This window comes from Telopea speciosissima, chromosome 9 (genome assembly GCF_018873765.1).
Source record: "Telopea speciosissima isolate NSW1024214 ecotype Mountain lineage chromosome 9, Tspe_v1, whole genome shotgun sequence".
NCBI lineage: Eukaryota > Viridiplantae > Streptophyta > Magnoliopsida > Proteales > Proteaceae > Telopea > Telopea speciosissima.
In genome coordinates, this window is record NC_057924.1 from 52364242 (window position 1) to 52386967 (window position 22726).

General features: G+C 36.5%; 3 protein-coding genes across 5 annotated transcripts in view; 1 reads left to right on the forward strand and 2 right to left on the reverse strand.

The window, feature by feature from the left end:
• LOC122640691 (NAC domain-containing protein 21/22-like) overlaps positions 1 to 22726 on the forward strand; it is a 22964-nt gene continuing 238 nt past the window's right edge. Inside the window, exons 1-5 of one of the 2 annotated variants that reach the window (XM_043833923.1) lie at positions 1 to 306; positions 1287 to 1558; positions 2163 to 2673; positions 9569 to 9575; positions 10969 to 10988. In XM_043833923.1, coding sequence (XP_043689858.1) covers positions 120 to 306; positions 1287 to 1558; positions 2163 to 2630 — 927 coding nt within the window. In that variant the 5' untranslated portion in view covers positions 1 to 119 and the 3' untranslated portion in view covers positions 2631 to 2673; positions 9569 to 9575; positions 10969 to 10988. The remainder of the gene's footprint in view (positions 307 to 1286; positions 1559 to 2162; positions 2674 to 9568; positions 9576 to 10968; positions 10989 to 22726) is intronic. The other variant, XM_043833925.1, reaches the window with a different exon arrangement.
• On the reverse strand, positions 13171 to 16570 carry LOC122640692 (CASP-like protein 1B2). The gene is made up of 3 exons (XM_043833926.1): positions 16288 to 16570; positions 15030 to 15153; positions 13171 to 13548 (listed from the first exon to the last, which is right to left on the reverse strand). Exons 1-3 carry the CDS (start codon positions 16515 to 16517, stop codon positions 13309 to 13311), a joined length of 594 nt encoding a protein of 197 aa, XP_043689861.1. The 5' UTR covers positions 16518 to 16570; the 3' UTR covers positions 13171 to 13308.
• The window catches only part of LOC122640693 (protein LSD1-like), a 15314-nt gene continuing 11823 nt past the window's right edge, over positions 19236 to 22726 (reverse strand). For both annotated transcript variants that reach the window (XM_043833928.1, XM_043833927.1), the window contains exons 4-7: positions 22524 to 22636; positions 19889 to 19957; positions 19721 to 19792; positions 19236 to 19553 (exon numbers count right to left, since the gene is read on the reverse strand). In XM_043833928.1, the coding sequence (XP_043689863.1) occupies positions 19512 to 19553; positions 19721 to 19792; positions 19889 to 19957; positions 22524 to 22636 (296 nt within the window). In that variant the 3' untranslated portion in view covers positions 19236 to 19511. The remainder of the gene's footprint in view (positions 19554 to 19720; positions 19793 to 19888; positions 19958 to 22523; positions 22637 to 22726) is intronic.

A 22726-nucleotide genomic window follows, 5' to 3' on the forward strand; every position in this document is an offset into this window, starting at 1 on the left:
TAATATATACCCCTTTTTAGCCTCTTGCTTGGGAGTCATTTCCTTAAGCCTCTTTCTCTCTCTCTCTCTCTCTCTCTCTGCTTCTCTCTGCCTTTCTCTGCCTCTGTGTGTGTGTGAAGATGAGCTTTCTAAACATGGTAGAGGCAAAATTGCCTCCAGGGTTCAGATTCCATCCAAGAGATGAAGAACTTATATGTGATTACTTGATAAGGAAGGTTGCAGGCAATAATGGGAAGGGCAGTTCTTATGGATCTCCTATGTTGATTGAGGTAGACTTGAACAAGTGTGAGCCTTGGGAGCTTCCTGGTGAGAATTTAAACTACTACTACTCCTTCATCATCATCATCTTCATTTTTATTTGCTTATGCTCATGAGTTCATACCAGAGATTAATTACTTCATATCAATATAGCTTTTAGATTCCATAGATCCTAACATGGATTTTTCAGAAATTTTCAGAGTTCCATTGATCCTATATATGGGTTTTAATCCAATTTGCCAAATCAATTCTTCATCCATTCTGCAAAAATTTTCTTAGGATCTCTAACTAAAAAAGTTTTTCAAGGTTCTTGAAAGGATTAGATTCTTCAGTTTTCAAAGTTCTTGAAATTAAAGGTTTAGAGGTGAAAATTCTTCTTTTTTTTATTATCAAAATTTCCTTTTCTTCTATTCATTTAAAAAGTTTTTAAAGAAAAGTTGAATATCTAATCCACACTTCTCTTCAAGAAACAGTAACTCTTCTTGGCATCATCCGGACTTAAACTGGAGACTTATTTTCAGTATGTTAAACTGACATGACAACCAACTACACCATGACAGCACTTGTATGGATTGTGAAAGTTTATAATGGTGATTACTGTGTAAAGCCAAAACAAGCCAAAAACAAGCCAAAACCAAAAAGATAATGAAAATGATTGATAATAACAGAAGAGTCAAAATCATTATAGGAACTTAAAACCATAATTACCATACACTTGTAAATTACAATTCAAAAGTGTTGGGGTTTCACACAGAAGGCAGAAGAAATAATCCCACATCAGATGTGAGTAGCTCGATGTGAAGACTTATATATAGATACTTTGGTACCTATATATATATATATATATATAGGTACCATTTTATATAGAGGTACTTTGGTAACCTCTTCTTAACGATTAGCTTTTAAAGATGAGTTTTACTCGAGTCCCTAATAAATAAAAATTATTATAGTTCATGATTCATAAAATCTCTCAGTGTTGTAGTTAGGTTTTTTGTACTAACTGATTACACAATTCTTATGTGGATTAGAAGTGGCTTGTGTGGGGAAAAAGGAATGGTATTTCTTCAGTCAGCGTGACCGGAAGTATGCGACCGGATTACGAACAAACCGGGCTACAGTGGCTGGTTATTGGAAAGCTACAGGAAAGGACAGACATGTTATCCGGAAAGAGACTCTTGTGGGTATGAGGAAAACCCTGGTTTTCTATCAAGGGAGGGCACCCAAAGGGAAAAAGACAGATTGGGTCATGCATGAGTTCAGGCTTGAAGGACCTTCAGAACCACAAAAAACTTCTTTTCAGGTTTCCTCTCTCTCTCTCTTCTTTTTGATAAAAATCAAATTGTTCTTTTAATTATATAAATAATTTTTAATAACTTATCAATTATTTTCATATAAAGACAAAATTATAGAAATTATTTTAATTTTTATGGCCTTCCCCAACTGCACTTATGGACAAATTAACACTAATTAGTCTCCATAAATTCTCAATAGTATTTTGTCCTTGACCCTATTAGCTACCAGAAACTTCCTAATTAACAAGATTGAAAACAACTATTTTGGTATATTATTTGAAAATTCTTCCTTACTATTTTATGAAGTTTTGGATAATTGACCCAGTTCTGGGAATAATCTAGATAAGGTCTTGTATATTCAATGAAACAAAACATAATATTAAGAAATAGTTGCAGACTTTCATTTAAAAAATAAATAAAAATCTAGCCTTCTTTTAAATATAGAAAGATCTATTTTAAATATTTATTGACTCATTAAGGACAACCAGGATGAAACAGTCCAATATTAGAATTAAATTGCAACTAGGGTCTTCTGATTCATGGGTATTGCCCCATAAATCCTTCGAGTTTTAACAATTATTTTTCTGACCCTCTTTCTTATTGTGTATAAAGCAGGAAGATTGGGTGCTATGTAGAGTATTCTTCAAAAATGGAGGAATTTCTGCTAAAAATAATGTTGAAAACTGTTATGAAGATGACACAAGCTCTTCATCATTCCAACCTTTAATGGATTCCTACATCAATTTTGAGCAAACTCCACCTAATTTAGTTGAGTTTGAGCAAGTGCCCTGCTTCTCCAGTTTTGCCCAAAACCATAGCAACCCAAACATGCCACCTTATAATCCTCAAATGGAACAAAACATATTCACCAAGAATTTAACCAGTTTTGGAGGAGTAACTGATATGGATACCTTCTCAAGCCCTTCTTGTGATAAAAAGGTAATAAAAGCAATCTTGAATCACCTCAGCAAGAATGAAAGCAATATGAAAGTGGAACAACTAGCACCAAATTTAGGGGAAGGAAGTTCTGAGAGTTACTTATCTGAGGTGGGTTTGTCAAGTATGTGGAATTCATATTGAATATTCAAAGATATTACATCATGTGTCATGCAAGAATGGAGAACTTGTAAGGATGGATTGGAGATTTTTTTTTTTTATTTAAACATTTGGAAGGCCAAAGTTTTTATTTGTAAAGATTCACATGGTAAATGGAGTTTTTTAGTATTGTACATATTAAAAATGTTAGGGAGGTTGCTTTTGAGATCATGAAAGATGTTGTATTGTGACTTCAATGTAAAGTTTCTTCTATTATTAACTTCAGATGACTCAACTTGGTGGTTCAACAAAACCTTATCTTAACTATTTGGTAAATCTTGGAATTTTTATCCACTCAAGTGTAGTGCACCTTTAAAGTGCCCCAAATAATTATCACTTCCAATTCGTAGGCACCTCCAATTCCTCCAATTCCTCTAATAGAGAGAGTGGACCCCACCTTGGACAGTGCTTTCAGACAGGGGGTAGGGATCATTTCTGTCCCCATATGAGGAATTGGAGGAATTGGAGGAATTGGAGGAAATTAGGATTCAGGAATTTTATGCTCCCAAGTGCAATGGCCACCGTCCAATGCACTTTAAAGGTGCACTGAGCAGTGCACCACACTTGAGAGGATGAAAAACCGAAATTTTATTCCACTTGATCAATTGTAGGCACCTCCTTCCTTCCTGTTATCTCCCCTCCCCCCTATTAGGCAACCCCCTTCACTCTCTCCCTCTCCCCTTCTGGGTGCTCATGTTTTCATTGTGCTTTGTTGAATATATTTTCATTCACCCAAAAAACAATTATAGGCAGCAACCCAATCTTATTCTATTATTGACTTATATGGGGGCGAGCATTCTTTGTTGGGGAGTGCAGGGGCCACACAAGTGTGGCAGCCAATGAGAACGCGCATTGGCATCTTGACGGGCAGATTAATTTCTGCCTTAATGGGGGGGGGTCATTTCATCCCCCATTGGATCTGAGCGTCTACCCACAGAACATTTTCCCGACTTATATATATTGAGAAATTTTGTGGACATTTATTTTTTGGAAGAAAAATTTGGTGGACATTAATGTATGCTGAATTGGATAAATAAACCTTAAGATTATGACAATTTGTAAGACAAAATTGCAACTACGAACTACTTTTTTGCTCCATTTGCCAAATTAACATTCTTGAATGATCATTTTGTCCTTAGCTGAACTATATGGCTCACTTTATATTGAATTATTACCTTTTTAGTTTCAACCATTAAATTGAAGTTGTCTTTTCAACAATTTTAGAAGCTTTATACTGCAACATGGGAAAATTCATGTATTCAGTAAATTTAGGGATCGTTATCGCGTCAAGTACTTGACGCGGTCAAGTTCCCCTCGTGCGGCTGGGCACCGCCCATGTACGGATGGTGGAGCCCACTATGAGCACATGGGCGGTGCCCAACCGCACGATGGAAACTTGACCGCGTCAAGTACTTGACGGGATAATTTTCCTAAATTTAGTGGATGTGTATTATGTGTCCACAAAATTTTAGCACCAATGAATTTATCATATACTAGTAGATACCTAGGGCAATGATGAGAGCCTTTCCTTAATATAGGGTTTATCTGTTGGGGTCATTGTAATATGCAAAATTAGACTTTTAACCTTATACACATGAGATTGCAAAAAGAACTTCATATAGATATCCACCCACTTATGTGGTTCACACTATAGATAGGTTCTTCACCATGTTTTGCCTCTACATGTGAACTCATAGTTTGTTAAATAGAGAATTTCATAAAATAAATTATCAAAATTATCCTTTTGTCTTGAAATAGAAAAATCAATTCAAAACTTCTTTGAATTAAATCCAAAAGAAAATGACTTAAGATTTTTTAGCACGTGCCCGTATTCTCCTTTTTTTTTTTTTTTTTTTTTAAGGTGTTGATAGTTTTTACCAAAAAATGTGTCGACGTTTTAAAATACAAAAGTGTGATGTAAGGCACATTAGGCAATACACTTGCCTAAAAAGTGAAGAGATACCATGAGGCATGGAGCATAAGCCTTCGCAAAGCATGACAACCTTTAATAATTAAACAAACGGATACATATATGACAAATTAATCAAAATAAGAAAAAAGTAAACATCTAGAAGAAATAAGGGAAAAGGCTTAATAAGCTAGTGGTATACCATAAGCTAGCACCCTATGTGTCTATATCTCTCTTTCTCCCTTAGAGGAGTAAGCGAGTCATTTCAAAAGAGGAAGAAAGGGATTGACATATAGAGTGTTAGCTTACTGTATACCGCTAGCATACCCATCCCTCTCCCAAGTAATAAATAGCAAAAACGAAATAATTTTTTAAATAAAATGCATGATAATTTATGCATTTGGTCCCAACATTTCATGGTATGAGGCATGTCATGCACATGGTTTTAGCATTTAGGAATTTTTCTGAGATGCCTGGAGGAAAACCTTTTGGTATGTGTAGGATTCACACCTCTAAAAGCACGTATTCACTAAGAGAGAGAGCAAAATGCATGTTCCCAAATTTTCAGGCAATATAAACTTCTGAACAATAATATAGTATATTGTTATATATGAGTCAACTTATCTGCACAAGAAATATGTTTTAGTCCAATTGTGAAAAGGGGGGAGGGGGAGGGGGAGGGGGAGAGGGAGAGGGAGAGGGAGAGAAAAGGGGAATCAGATCCTCTCCAGCGCACATCGATCTGACGACTGGGGGCAACAGGCCAGGCCCGCACCCTGAGTGCCTCCAGCCATCGGATGCGCGCTAGAGAGGATCGATCTCTTTCGGAGAAAGGGAGGGGTCATTCTTTTTTTTGCCACAATACATAATTTCTGTGTGTTTCTTAGTTTTTTCATACTTGGATGGATTTCTAGACTAAGTCATACAACACAAGTAAATGAATGAAATTTATATTAACCTTAGAAATTTTCTTCTTGTAGTGTTGGAACCTTATGTAGTTATTATAATATTAAAAAACATGATTGAATATGAAAAATGGAATTTAGGGAGCCATTGGACTTAATCACCATTGTTCACACAATAAAACATGGATATTACCAACATATATGCCAATGAATTCTATATGAGGCTTTAAACTTAAAGCATTTGTTTTTGGGCATAGTGAGGAATCCTAGAATGTACAAAATTAGAAGACAATTCTTTAAATTGTACAGCTTAGTCCTAACTCCTCATTGAATGTGTTGAACCAAATACAATAAACCTGAATAGATCAATACTTTAAAGATCATGTCATAACAGTAGAAATAGTTTATTCAGATGCGATAGACGAAGGTTAGAACGATGTCTAAGTCGGAGAAAAAAAAGGTTATATCATATTTCTTTTATGCTCACGTTCTTCTATTGCTAGCTGCATGGTTATTGGGTGGTGGGGCGTTGGTTGCGTACACAAGACAGATATGTCAGGTAAATGATTCTCTCTTTCCTTGCTGAAAAAACCAACAATTTCCTATTTTATGATTCGAACCTACCTAGTTCAATGGGAACACATATGCTCGCTTCCGGAAATGCAACACCTGCATAATATTGTTCCAACCTTCTCTCTTTGAGGTAAGGTGGCTTAGGTCATGTTTAGGGAAGATGGTGGAAGAAACTCGTACATGTCTAAGAAGGGGAAGAGAGAGGCACACAGTGAGCATTAGTTTACGGTATACCAGCGGTGTGTTCAGTCTTTTCCCATATGTTATTAAAGGGTTTTTAGCAACCAGAGAGTCTGAAAATGTATGAAGTTTAGTTTTTTTTAGATGAAATAATTCTTTTTAGGGGAAAACAACATTTTTAAAGTCTTGAATGAAATTTAACATGAAAGGAGGAGTATTTACTTTCCACATATGTGTCAGCTAGATATTTCTTTCACCCACTTAAATCAATTCCCCCCTGTAGATGCTAAACATTTCTGCATCTTGAGGGGTCCCACTTCCTCCTCTCAGCCTTGCTCTTACAGTTACAAAATTCATGTTTAAAATTAAAAATAATATATAAAGATAAACAAAGGTCAGTTAGGAGGAATTTATATCTCCTATTTAATCCCAAGATGATCCATCCTTGGCCCACACAATTGATGTATCCCTATCAATTAGTCTGTTTTGGATAGGGGAGCTTTCAAAATGACCTAACAAAGAGCAAAAACCAAGTATTAATTATTGGTGTTCAATTATGATATTTTCCCTCACCACTCCCAGTCTTTTTGGACTAATCCATCTTCTCCATCATTCCAATTTTGAAGTACTATTAGATAGATATATCATGAATTTTAATGGCCAAATAAGAAACAATCCAAGAATCTCTAGTAAAATCACAATTAAAATGGGAAAGTTTAGAGTGTATAGAGATTTTGTATTGAAGAAATACAAAGTCTTATACCATAGATGTAAGCCAAAGTGCAAAATCACATTAATCATTTTAATAATTTATATCTTTTTCATCTTATATCATAATAACTAATAATTGCAAATTTATTTATAATTAAAATAAGAATAAAATGGGAGATATCAGTTTTGAGGAAGATGCTCCCCCTAAACCTAAACAACTTTCATATGGGAGACTCTTAAGTTAATTAAAGCATCTTTTACTTCATTGCCTCATTGGTAACATATAAAACTGTTGACCAACTTTTTCCAAATATTCTCTTGCTATTTGTTATTATTCCAAGGATCTAAACAATAATTATAATTCCGGATACATTCTAATGTATCTGATTGATAAATAGAATTTAATCTACTATTAGCAACTTAAATAAATCAACTAAATATTTAGATACTAAAGCTGAGTTTGGTATGCATTCTTGGAATGCATTCTAGATCGATTTTGCATTCTTTGATGATAAAAATGATTATTTTTATCACTCAACAATGCAAAATCAACCTAGAATGCATACCAAACACAGCCTAAATGCATAAATGCTTTAATTATGAAAATTGTTCCAATAATATACATAAGAAAAATAAATTTCAAAAATTATTTCCTTGACAATATTGAAGGTGTGATCTCTAGAATTTCCTAATTCTAAAGTGGGAAGGGGAATCTCTATCCACTCTAAACTTTTCTATTTTTAAGGTGGGGAATGAGATCTCTTTCATCTTAATTTCTATTTTTCAAAGAGTGATAATTATTTGAGCTCTTGTTATTTTAATAGGTTGGATAAGGTTTTCTATACTACCCGAGTGTAGTTTCAGGCAAATAAAGGAACTCTTTTCATTTTGAGCTGGCGTTGTACGAAACTTTTTTCCTTTTAATAATTTTACAGAAATATTTTGTTTTAAAATCTGTAACAAGAAGTGGGACATCACCAACTTTATGATTTTTGTTTCAATTTTGGTATGGATGGTTAGCGGTTTGGTGATGGTACATACCATCTAAAATACAAACACATATCACTAAAAGCCATGTGTCAAATTATTTGGCCACCACTTTATTATTAAGTGATACAAAGGTTAAACCCCTTAGATTGAGGGGTAGGTTGGTTTCTAATCAATTATAATTTCTTAATGAGCAAGAGAATAAAGGGAACAAGAATAGTAAAGTCTGATTCCACCAACTAACTGCCTTAGATTGTGGCATATAAGTCTCTAAGCTTTACAACTCAATTGATAATTATAAGACTTAAGGATTTGATCCAATTAATAATTGGATTTTGTTGATTCTGCTTTAATCATTTGTGGGTTCCTCTAGATCTACCTAAAACATGAACATTAGTTAAGAAAAGATGCAAATGAGCTCACTCCAAGATTTGATGCCTTAGGAGAGAAAGGTCTTATTTCAAATATATATTTTGGAATGTAAGAGAGATCTCATAGGAGAGGGGGAGAGACAGAGAGAGAAAGAAATGGGTAAGGCCGCAAGGGTACTAATGATATCTGGGTTAAGGCACATTAATCGCAACGTATCTTAAATAGATCACTTAAACAAATATTGATGTTATAATCTGTTCTTGGGATTTATTCCCTTATATCCTCCTTTTCTTGGAATAAAATCAAGATTACCTTAAACAAATGAATTAAGTTAAAGCAAATCAACACATAATCTGTCCAAGTGTTATACCAAACACTGACTAATACGGATTGAGCAAGACACTTTTATAATTAAGCACCATTATTGAATAACCCGAAAAAGGATGAATGTCTAATCAGGTTTGGGATTCAGTTATAGTATAGCACCTCTTAACATGCAAGAGATCTAGTTGAAAACTTGTATATCCATGTATGAATATTAAGGAAAGGAGAATTAAGATTACCTATAGTGTCATATGGTTAACGGTTCGATCGGTTTCAGTTTCGGTCCGAGTTGGTTTAATTTCTTTTTTTTTTGTGTTATTGGTTTCTCATTGGGCTATTTCAGGTCCGGTCTAGTTTCAGGCTTATACTACACCAAAAAGGACTTATCATTGCAATTTTTTCTGCAATAAAAGATCCCAAAATCCGCAGTACGTACAAATATCGTCGCTATGTCTATAGTTGTGGATCTCTTATCGCAGCAAAAGGGTATTCTGTAACTACGGATTTTTAGATGCAGATTTTCCGCAATAAATCTATAGCTGCGAATTTTTAGATATGTGCATAAGGACATTAATGAGAAAGTTTTGGTTTTTTTGTTTCTTATCGAGTTATTATTGGTCCGATCTCAATTTTGTATCAGGTTCGATCCATTTTTTCTATTTCAATCGTTTCATTTAGTAGGTCCGATTTAGGTTCAGCTTCTACTGGTTCCATAAAATGCCAACGCAAAACCAAACCGATAAGAGTTTAGTTTGATCGGGCTGACCCAATCGGTTTCAGTCGATCCAACCGGTTCGGTCTAAACTTAATACCCTTATGTTCAATGATTGAAGTCCACCAAATCCGCCGGGGGGGGGGGGCAAATTGGGTTAACCAAAACATCTCTTTCCAAGCTGAACAATGCACAAACCAATTCATCCTTCTAGATTTTTAATGGATTAAAAGGTTTTTCAACTCAGGCTGAAGGGTTGGATTTAATCCTTGGTCCATGCTGTCGTGGGCTATAGACTTTAACTATTCGTCTTTCGGATTATCCAAAGAAAGAATAGAAAGAAAGAGTAAAATACCTATTCGATATATCTTCAAACAAATAGAAACACTAGAACACCCCCAAAAAAAAATTTATTGAAACTCTTTTAGTCTCCATGCCCAACAGCTCTTGCAAAAGACAAAATAAATATAAATAGATTATTCATTCCATCTCTCTTTGCAAGTTTCATGCTTGTAGACCTTTGCTATATTGAAAGGGGGCGTGTGATCTTCCCTCTTATTTTTAATTTTTTTTTATGAAAATCATAAAAATATTTCTTTAAAAAAATAATTTTGGAGGGAAAACCTGATCCATTATGGATTGTTGTAAGCCTGCCAATATTGTGGACTTATGGTTGGAAGATCCTAGCCTACGGGTTGGATTGGATTGGAGGGATATGATCTTATTGTAATTTACGTTGGTGAAAAGGAAAAATTATAATTTTATTTTATTATTTTACTATAACATATTTCTTCTTTCAATGAAGGTATTATTGGAAAAACAATGCAGCAGAATGGCGATTTTGCAAAAGAAATATAAAAGAAAGAGAAATCGCACACACAAAACAAGATTTACGTGGTTCACCCCCAAGAAGAAAGGCTACATCCACGGCCGAGCCATAATACAAAACCATTATTTCTGTTAAGCAAATATAAACCTTCTCTCACATCTCTCAGAAAGATAACAACAATATAAAGAAAAATCCTAACCCCGAAAAGTACAAAACTTCCCCGAGAAACTCATCCGGTCCGATCCAAACCAACATAGGGCGAATACAATTCAAATCGAAACTCTCAACAAGGAAACGGCCAATCAAAGAATCACCCACAGTACTTTCTAGATTAGAACTGAGATCAGGCTTCACCAATAACAGGTAATTCATAAGCTTTAAAGTCAAATAGAAGATCTTTTTCTATCTGCTCCTCGTGTATAGACAATGAAAGAAATAAGCATTATTTAACCATGATTTAGAGTTGAGATCTTTAGAAAATGAGGTGTTCTGGACTCACAAAATGTTGAGGTAGAGAAGATGAGATGGACAAACATAAGTTAAATAAATAGTTAGTTCAAATGTTCAAGATCAAAGTTGGGATCCCATTCTCGTACGAGAATGGCTCACAGCCATCCAAATGGAATCCACTCTGTGGGACCCACATGAAGTGGATTCCATCTGAACGGCTGTGAACCGTTTTTGTATGAGAACAAGATCCTGCCTCTCAAGATCATGGGTGGAAGATAAAAGCTGTATTTGGTATAAGTTTTTGAAAATGCATTCTCTGACTTAGAATACATACCAAACGCAGCCTAAAATTGGCCCTGGTGGATCACATGTATGGTCCTCCTGTAAGGACGGTAGAATGTGACTTTCCTAACATGGCCATGTAAAAACATTAAAGAATGGAAGACAACCAAGTCATTTCAAATAATGTAAAAATAGAAATCATTTGGATCTTTCAACCCATTTTGCATGGCCATATGCCAACCATTCATATGGCTTATGTGGCCATTGAAAAGGACCATTCAAAATTAAATACTGGGTCTGTTCATACTGTTGATATCATATCCTGATCATGGTGAAGGCGACATTTCTAACCACCCGATGGATGTGAACACTTTTGTCATAAATTGGTAATATGTTCATCATGGTGTAGAAGCTCTCTGGATTGTTTTGGTATGATTTCTATTTCAATTTTATGGGGTCATAAATTAAAATTATGGTGTTTTATATGATTTTTTTTTATCTTTATTTATGAGAAAGTGAAATCAATTTTATTTGAAATAGTGAAATAGCAGAACATGTTTCAATATTGAAAGAAAAAGAAAAAAAGGTTATGTGCACGGCCTTGTATGATGTACAATGGTGCGCCAAACCATTGGATGGGGTGAGCAGTATGTTCATATACGGCCATGTGTTCATCCTACGGTTCGCGTACATGAACAACTCATTGTCGTTCAGATGGAACATTTTCACATAATAGATTCCATCTGAACAGCTATGAGTTGTTCACGTATGCTCACGTACGTGAACATTCCTTGCACTCGAAAGTTTGTTGGGTATATTTAATAAAGTGTTATATATCTTTTGAATTAATACAAAAAATGCTTGTTACGGTGTTTGTGCGAGGATTTTGGTCCACGGGCGTGGGCGTGGGCTGTAGAGGCGTTAGGGGTGCATGCATTGTAAGATCAAATCAACTCTGGGCCGTTCATTTTGATCTAATGGACCAATTTGAATCTGTTTTGATTATTGTAAATAATCAATTGGCAATTTATTACTGTTATTTTTTTAGATGGCTTAAATCGTTCAATTATGATCTAACGGTCTATTATTACTGTTATGTTTTTAGATAGTTTAAATCGTACAATTACGATCTAACGGTCCATATTCAAATGTCAAAGGGTCTGTCTGTTGAGAACAGGGGTCATGTGTTTTATAAATACCCAGGTTGTTTCAACCCAGAAAACTACCCAAAAACGTGTTTTCTTCTCCTCCTCCTTAGTCTCTAAGTCGATCTTACAAAATATCTGTTTTACAACAGGAAACAGTTTTTCTGCTATTGACTGTTATGTTTTCCCAAAGGCTTCCTGCCATTGTTTTTGACTCAATTTATGCTAAGGGTATCAAATGGTGCAGTTTTGATTATACAGTGCAGTTCCAGTTCGGTGCACATTTTACAAGGTAGAAATCAAAACCGCACCGGATAAGAATCACCCAAAATCAAAATCAGTTTTAACGATTTCTATTCGGTTTTCATTATCTGGTTTACATGTGATTTGTAATACAGGTTTTACCTTTGTACCCTTTAATTTTATTCTCCATAGGACCATATCCTTGTTATATGGGAGAAATTATATTGTTTCATACACATCCAACTCTAAGCAAAGTTCACTTAGACATGCTAGTTGCAATGATAATTTAGGTGATTACTCAAGACCGCAAAGTACAGCAAGAGAAATCAACCTAAGGACATCACTAATCCATACCCCACTCAATTCATTAACAAAGTCCACTAAGACATATTTATACTAAAAACTTTCGCCCCTTCTGAATTTGGCATTCAAATTGAAATTCAAAAAAATATTAGGAAAGAGTCCTAATATTTTAGAGTGTTTAACCCCATTCTTAAACAAATAAGAGTATTCCTAATGTCGTTTTTCTACCCGATTTCTATTCGGTTAATTGACGATTTTCCGATTTTGAATCGCACCGAACCGATAATAGAACTTATGAAATCAGAATTACGTCGTTTTTATACGGTGTGGTTCTGTTCGATCGTAAATGGTGGGTTCCGATTCAAATAATCGATTTCGGCTCCATTTTGACACCCTTAGTTTATGCAATCTATAGTCAAGGTAATCAACAAAACGTTGAGCTTCATTGTATCCTGGGAGACGATTCATCTGCAACCTATTTGCATATTGGTAGTAAGAACGAATTACGTCTTAAGAAAAGCGACTCTGTAACTCACCTTGAAGACTCAAGCCTATTTTTTCCAACAATGAGGCTAGTTTTTACCCACAATAATCGCCGAAAAAAAAAGATCAATGAACGATGAAATCAACAAGCCATTAATTTTCCATTCATAACAAGTTGAGAAACATCACCAAGCCCGTTACATACTACAAACACACACAAATTACAATATTATGAAAATATGGAGATCCAGTGCATCATGGGACTACCAAATACTTCTTAGTCTTTTTGAAAAGGGTAACCATTGATAACAAGTTGAGAAACATCAAGAGGCCAAGCCCAATGAAGGAAGCGATGAGGGCCCCACGACCATGATCACAAAATGTTTCAAATTTGTCACAGATCTTGTTCCACCTGGCATGTGAATTACCATTCTGCCCTAGCTCAGCCATTGCAGTTGCAGCACCAAGTCCAGACGACACTAGAGCCACTGTTCCCTACTCACACACCACCAAGTCCATAAACTCTTTAAAACTGCTCATCTTTGAATGGATGGCTGGGATTGAGTAACAAATGCAAATTTTGAAATCTGATCCAATGGATGATAAGCATGTGTACCCCCCATCCTCACATATATAGTTTGGGTCATATCCTAACAAAGCCTGGGCCATACCACTAATGGCTCAACTTCAGGCCCAAAACAAGGACACTAATATTTAGGTCCGGGTTTAGGCTGTATAATATAGGACCAAGTTTCCCTTCACCCACAATGATTAAAGAATCTTTCAATCCACAAGATCTGACCTTCTGATTGGATTGAGAAAAGGTATTTCAGACCTCGTAAGTAAAGAGATGGGAGTTAAAGATGACATTCACTATTCTAAGAGTCCAATTATAACGGCAAATCATCATGGTAGAAGAGATTCTCTTTCACTTGGGTGTTGAAAAACTTTCTCCTATTGTATATGTAGTCCAGTTTCATTTTCACATCATAACTCTAGGAACGCGTACAATGTGAGGGAATTGAATCTCCTATCCTACACCAATCACAGTGTAGGAAATGGATTCATCTAATAGAAGACCAACATGATTAGAGAAGAGAGTGTAAATTTTGACTCACATGGTCAAGATTTGAAAGGGTGTGGAAAAAATCCCACACTGTCACTGTGGGATCTTTACATTTCTTTGGAACCTTATCCGGCCTAGTTAAAACCAAGGTTTACGCTATAAAACTTAAGGGAAAAGGAACGCTAACCGGTACCTGCACTCAGACAAAGCCGCGTGCAAAATGACTGGCGCACCCCTGGTCCTTTTCGCCTTCCAGAGGTGCGCCAATAATTTCGCTTGCGGCTGTGTCTGGGCATAGATATACACCATGATGCACAATCAGATAGCATTCTTTATCCTAAAATTTAATTTCTCATCTTAACCATATGACCCATCATGTATAAGGTCTTCGTCTTATTTCGTCAGCTATCTAAATGCTTCAAATCAAAGAGATTGATCATTTCAAATATTTTTTAGAGCACGTTGGTAAATGTCAATTTCTTATTAAAAACCACCGTATGACTTAGATCATAATGTGAATGGCATACCCATAAAGTCTGACCAATTATGTTTTGTTTATGTAAATAAATATATAAAAATTGGGCCAAGTCTTGGATCTAGCCCAACTAGAAGACAGGTCCAGACCCAAAAGATAATGAAACACTTCTTTGACTAGTCAACTTTTCTGTGGCTCATTTTCCATGTAATTTACATAACCATCATGATTATGATAGTAGTAAGAAGAGACGTGAATGATTTTATAGAAAATGACTCTTGTAGTCAAAATTAAATATATGCAACTAGGCTTTATTTAGTAACCCTAATCCTATGATCAAAATTTATTATATGAAAAGATGATATTATCGATATTTGATTCAATATATTAAATCTAAAATGGAGATAGAAGCTAAATCTTAAGGTCTTTGCTTACCATGTCCAAGATTGTGATTATCAAAGGCCGAAAACCATTGAAATCAAGCTTATAAGCTAATAAATCCGCGATCAAGATGACGAGGTGATGGAAACTGGCTATTCCATTGACTATCACAAAGAACCTGCAACAAATTATCAATGTTAATTACTTCTGGTGATACACTTATTTGGTCCAGTTTCATTTAATTGAAATTGATAAGCAATAATAAGGACGATAATTATATGATGAGCACGATAACGACAAGGAAATTAAAATTAGCAATAACAATCATGGATTAAGAAATATAAGAAATGGTCATGAGATGGATTGGGCCATGTTGGGCCCAACTCTAGGAGGTCACAAATCCGTATTTTTTTAAGAAATTGGACTGGACATGAAACCGAGAGGGTCCGGTTCCTTCATTCGGCTTGACCGCCATAGAATTTAAAAACCGAAAAACTGGGAACAATATAAGTCTATCTGTTTGAACCCGGTTGGTTGACTGGAGAGTATCCAATCCAGCCCAGTCAGATTCAGGTATCAGAACTGACCCCAGATGGGTTGGGTTAGCCTTGGTTTACAATGTCATTTAAAGCTAAAATGGGCACTTATGTAACAGCCCACTGATGCTACCCAAGACTATAAAAAGTTCAACTTAAACCCAAACCCAAGCCCACCAAACAATATGAATTAATGCAAAGGCAGAAGTTTTTCGTCATCCGGGGGAGATAAGAGCATCTCTTCATCCACGGTAATTTGACATTATGATTAGACTCCTAAAATGGTGAGTCTCATGACTAACTCCTGATCTCAATTAACAAAGGTCCAAAATACCCATCCTCAGACGAATAAGAGGGTCAAATCTCGTAGCTAAAGAGGTTCTCTCTTCACCATATGTGAAGGAATTAAAACTCGGTCATAATGCAAATCTACCCTAGTGTAGATACCATGGTTTTAGGTATAGCCCTCAGATCAGCCGTATCGGTATCAGCTGACACCGATACCTAGGTCATATTGGATCGGTGCATGGTATGAACGGGGGTATAATGGTCAAAATACCCTATGTATCGGTATCTTTGAGGGTAAAACTGCCTGATACATCTGATACCGATTGATACTGTCTCCATATCTGATCCGATACCAATACCCGATACCTGATACTCGATACCTAAAACCATGGTGGGTACCCTGTAGTGACAAAATCTCATTTTCCTTTGGCATGAGATGGTTAGGTTTTAGGGACAAAAAAACAAAAAAAGAAAAAAACAAAGCTTACACAAAGGCTGGGGTGTGCTGAAACTTAGCCGTGAGAGCAGCAGTAACTTGGGTAGTCCCAACGGTAGCAACCACAATGGTTTTAGTCTCCTTGTCAAGTGCCATCACAAGTGTAGCAGAAACAGCCGCAAACAATGCAAGCAACCTCAACAGCAAAAGGACCCAACCCTGTCTCTTAGTTTCTGGCCCAGGGTTCAACTCAACTGGTTTTGCACCACCTGCATGATCCATGGCACTGAGAGAAAGAATGAAATGGGAAAGGAAATTAGAGATGTCTTCTGAGGAATGGCCCAAAGGGTAGTTAGTGCTTATAAAACTAGAGAGAGAGAAAGAGAGATGGCCATTTCTTTGTCTTGTTGAATCTAACAAGGAAAGTTGCTGATGAATTGTTTAATGTTTCTCTTGGGCGGTTGAGAAAATGTTGAAGGCCTTTCTTGAATGTAGTTGATTGTCTATGGAAAGCAATTAAGTTAGTAACCCCATCCAACTCTCATTGACCAACTAGTAAAAGGTAGGGCATTACTCAAAACCATTTTGATCCACCTCACTGAGGCATGGCCTCAATTGGATCCTGCAAAACCCAAGAGAACTATCCAAACTTGGACCAGTTAGCTGGAGATTCTTTAGGGGAAGGGATATCTCTTTGTTTCAATTCTCTACAAATTGGTAGCGATATTGGCTATTAGGGTTATTGAGAATTCTTTGTAAACACAGAGATACGGAAGGGAAAAGAGCTTGTAACCCTTTCTCTATTGCTAGTGAAATTACTCTCATCATTCCGTGGACATAGGCACCTTGTCGTGTACCACATATATCCTTGCATTGTGGTTATGTGATTATTTCTTCTTTGTGTAGTCTTCCTTTGTTTGGTTAGGCACCACAATTTTGAACTGAACCAGACCGGCTGGTCAAAAGGGTTTAACCACCATCAACCCATTTGGAACCTTATCCGGCCTGGTAAAAAGTGCAAAGTGATTATTTGAGCCATTCCCAATGGATAGTTTCTATTTGATGATTGGTGGATGTAGTTGGGTAAAATAGGTTGTGAATTTTGCCTAAGAACGTCCTTTCATGGTAATTAATCAGTTTCGTCAACTCTATGGATCACCTTCTGCATCAATAATTGCATGCAAACAGCTTTGTTCAACTACTTTTACGAGAAATCTTGCTCACACTCATGAACAAACCCTTTTGTGAGTTTAAGAAGCTTCATAACTCACCGTTTATTGATATATTTCAAATTTCTCATAAGCCACTTCAATTTTATCCCTCTACTTGGGGAAATGAATACGTTAGGTCAACGGATAATTATAATTATCTACTCCAGTTCCTGCCCGGCCCTGTTTCCTAGTGCCTCTAATAAGATGAGTGGAGGGTTGGACCCCACACGGGCACAATGTTTGGATAGGGTAGGGTGGTCATTATGCCCCCTTGTTAGAGCCAGTGAGGAATTGGTCTAGGCAGAGAACTGGAGGGGATAAAGATCCTTAGGTCAACACCAAAGCTGTGTTGCTCCATTGCGATCTAGTGGTCATGAGTTTGAGTCAAGAAACAACCTCTCAGTGAAGCGAAGGTAAGACCGCACTCATTATTACCCTTAGACCCGTAGTGGTGGGAAGGAAAATAATCCTCTCCAATTCCTTAAAGTGTGCAATACAGGGTGGAGATGTCAACACCTGACAACTCGGACATCCAATGGTGCCGAGCTCGTGAAGAAAGAAAGAGAGAAAAAAAAAAAAGTCAATAAGCTCGGACCGTTGGATGTCTGAGCTGCCAAGTGTCGACATCTTTACTCCGCACTGCCGCACTGCACATTTTTAGGGAATTGGAGAGAATTAAAACCTCATGCACTGGATATGCCTTTTTTTAATGTTAGATGGAAGGAATTATAAATAATCCATTAGTCAATTTTGATTTTTGATGATATTATCTCAATAATATGACCCACCATGTATTGAGCAAATCCACTGAACTAATTCCAACCGAACAATTGGTGAAATGGTGAGAATAGAATGGCAAATCGAAATTCCAAATTCAATGTGACACGCAAGTAAACAGTTTTTACACTCTATGCCTTGTGAAGCAGTCTCATTCCTGCCTCTGCAGCTAAACAAGTAATAGATGTTGTACCATGAAAATCACAAAATGGTTCCCTACGCCTATTCAAATCTATCTCACTTATCTGATCTTGGTGACGACATCATCAGTAGCCAATCTAACCATTCAAGTTCCCATGGTCACGAACAGCTCATGTTCAAATACATTCCCTACCCTCACAAGACATCTTGAACTCTGGCATTCAATTGAATCTTGCAATTGAAAAACCACGAATGATCAATTCAAAGCGTAAGCCATAATTTCCTGGTGTACAACTTGCTTGGTCAGAGTTCAAAACATCTCAGAGTCTGATTGTATAAGAATAGAATTAGTAATCTGAGACGCCAAATGCTCATAATGCTTGACAAAGATCTGTTCATACATAAGCAACCTGCAGTCCCCGTTTACCAAGTAGATAATCCGGCATCTTTGCTCAACCTGATTTACTAGTGTATTTTCTCCCAGCAATGATAGGAATTGTACAAACCCCAGTGGCCCAGTTGTGGACACAAGCTCCGATTTCACTCTTTCAGATAAAGCCTAGTAATCTAATCAAGATTTTTCAGTCCAACATACAAGCTGTGTTTGCCCCTATATCCGAGACCAGCATTGAGAGAACCAAGCTGCCAGTCCACTGTCTTCTCCAACCCAGAGATGATGATTGACAATGAAGACACTACAACTTATTACATTCATCTGTAAGAGCAATTTAAACACATCCTATAAAAATTTGAACACACAGGCACAGTCTCGCACTCAAGCAGGAAGTCCCTTTGGCTGATTCAATTTGGAAAGCTATTGAGCTACAGCCAAATCTTAGAGTTGGTAGTTAGCATAAACGTCATAAGACTCAATCCAGCAATATGATTTTGATACAAAACTCAGGGAAGAAATAAATAATTGTTTTAAGTACATATTAACAGAGTCTGATGTGAATTTGTTACAAAACAAAGCTTTGACAATGTTGCAGTTAAAAAGGGCATTACACATTTCCATTATCTCTACATATATTACTGACAATATTCGTTCTTATGTAAAGACTCAACATTGGAAAATATTTCTTGACATCAAGCTCCAGCACCTTGTACAACTACTTACAGTTGGAATTTGACCACCATACCAGCTTATTTATCTTTTCTCTGTGGTAACTCCAACAACAACATTGCTGACCTGCAACATTAAGATTTTGACCATAAATATCTTTGGTTTTACTTTCAAGAAATGGAAAGACAAAAAATAAAAATAAAAGGGGGGGGGAGGATGGAAGACATTGGTTGAGTCTGACAATTTCAAACTGAATGTCTAAATAAAAGTAGTAAGAAAATGAGGGTAATTACCAGTTTCCCACTTTCATCCATGGACATAGGGTTCTCAACAACAACAGTTTGGCCATGGGCATGTGGCATGAACTACAGCAGAAACGAACAATTTATTAAGCTCTCTAATATGCCATAACCCGCTCAGATTCTGAAAGGCTAAAACTACAGCATGGTTTAGAAACATACCGTTGAAGTTGAGGGTATGCTGGCACCATTCGGTCTCTGCACATGGATTGGTGCTCTCATGTTACCCGTCTGCAACCAGTAAAATGGCTGAAAATATAAGAAAGACAGAAATAGCAAAAGAATGGCACCATTGATGCAATGTATGCGGCGGGAACAATTCCCTAACTTGGTAATTTGAATGAGAAACCAGAGACCACATAAACATGGCATATAAGATCATTATTTTGGACCCACTGAATGGTTGATGGTAACCAGAAAAAAACGAATATATCCATGGTGTTTTTTTTTTTTTTTTTGATAGGTAGGGGGGGGAGGTAGGATGTGAACCAGGAGGCTTGAACTCAAGACCTCCTGGTAGCAATGGGCCTTTACGCACCACTAGCTACCAAAAACCATCTGATCTTCCACACCTCCCATGGGGATCCACTTATGTATTTGTTCATTTGTGGGATTGGGTTGGAGGGAACCATATTTCTTGAGTTTGATTAGTCTTCAGAAAAGCCTTACTCTACACAGGATCCAAATTGTAGTTATTAAACCAAGCCAGACATAGTGAGTAAACCCATTCAACTCAATCACAAGACCCAGCTGGCAAGGCCACTCTGAATAAGTAATATGCAAAAACCAAGATCTACAAGGTGACCTGGCCAGGACCAGGTTTCTATAACCCAGTCAACCAACCTGGGCCATTTAAATGTTGAAAATGGCATAAACATATAAAAATCAATAGATGTAAGGTATTTCATATGCTAAAATTCTATATACCCTAAACATATTATGTATTTATTATTATAAATCATTTATTACATATCAGCATATGTACCATATTTATGTATATTTAAAAAAAATGATTTAGTATTCTTGCTAATATCTTAAATTTTTATATTAAACTATATTTAAAAGTACTATACTGGTTGATAACCACCTCCTCCTCCTTTAGGATAGGATCGTCGTTGGTCCTTCTTTCACTTGCTTTTTTACAGGTCCGGTAGGTCGGTCGCCCGGTAGCCGCTCCGCTATGGAGCTACGTGTACACCGCCACGTCGAGACTCTCTTTCGAAAGTGAGATCACTACCGACTTGTTGAAGAAGCCCTTTATATTATACATTTATGGCAAAGGTGAGTCAACCCAACTGACATGGCAATTGATCTGTCCAAACCACACACCCTAATAGAATATGGGGTTGAAACCCTATCTAGGATGTTTTTTTTTTTGGGTATGGACCCTATCTAGGTTTCGATTCTTTATAAGTGTGATCCAATTTGATAAACATCCACCTCAATTAGAGAAAAAGTTTGAAGCAACTACTTGGGACTAAGAGAATGGGCTTGTCAATTACCCTGCAAGCTACGGCCAACAGATTCTACTAATTATCCTTTAGCACACTATATGTAGTTTGTTATGTAGTTTTTCAGCATTTGTATAGCCTGCTGAAAATATATGGGTGGCAGTCATCTTTCCTTGTGGGATGAATACTACCCTACTCAATTTTTTTAAATAAGGGTTAAATACCTTATTCACAATTTGGTTCAACTAATTTCACCTTTAATCAACAGTCAGATAGACATCTAGGGGTGTATTTATGGTCATATATCAAAGATATTTTTTCCCCTTTGGAAGGACAATAAACTAGGGTACCGATACCAGAGAGATGTCAACCAAATAGTTGACAGCATGAAAGCACGGCACCAAAAATTGTATTAAATTATCATTATTTTTAAATATGCCATTACTGCAATAGAGACAGCAATCTCATTAAGTTAACAAAAAGATTTATCATAACTAAGGGACCACAACAACCTGTATTGAAAATTTGGGAAAGAGAATGCTACCTGGGCGCGTTCGGTACGTTGCCCTAGAGCCCAGACACAGGGGCGGGTGAAATGACCGTCACGCCCCCAAGGAAATGCGGAATTTCCCGGGGGGATAGCAGTCATTTCGCCCGCCCGTGTCTGGGCACAGAGGCAGAGCCCCGCATGCGCCCAGCCCGGGTAGCGTTTCCCCCTAACAAATTACAGGTCATTTTACCAAAATTAGATGACATTGCAATTTAATAGTTAGTGAACAGAATTATTACCACATGGTCCAATATTATTATTAATAGACTACTGACAATTAGTAATTAAATACTTTCATTGACACATGCCTCACTCTAATTTTGTATTACTTACTAAATATGAACAGTAATATAAATCCCATGAAAAGACAGACAATTAGAAAACAACCAAGTCCTGGATAAGGGCCACATGACAACAAATTTATGATGAGATAACGATCAACTAGAACTCAGCTCAAAAAGTCACAATGCGGTAATTATCATATCCTGAATTCCAGCATCATTAACAGTATGTCTCTTTCCATATGTATTAATAAACACCTTTCACAAGCTCAATGAGAAAATGAACATGCTCATGTAGGTGACGTGGATGGTTTAGCCATTGATGATTGATGTTATTTTTCATCTCAAATTAGAGCTATCCAAATAATAAAGGTAATTGGATGAACCATACAGTCTTCAATGTTCTGCTTTTGAATTAGCTTATACTCTCACCAGTCTTCAAATGCAATTCCTAGATGAGATGATAGAGATTGGCAAAACAAAAAAAAACAAATAATACAATCATGTGAACTTACCCCAATGTTTGTAACATATTGACAGACTGCACATTTGACTGATGGTGCTCCATATGGGTACATAAGCATTGTATGGCACTGGCCACAGTTCACATGGGCAACATTGCTAGATGCTTCAGACAAAACCAAAGATTCATATTAGACTTTGACAAAGTCAATTTTGAAAAAGACGGGTGGAAACAGACAGAAAGAGAGAAGGAACT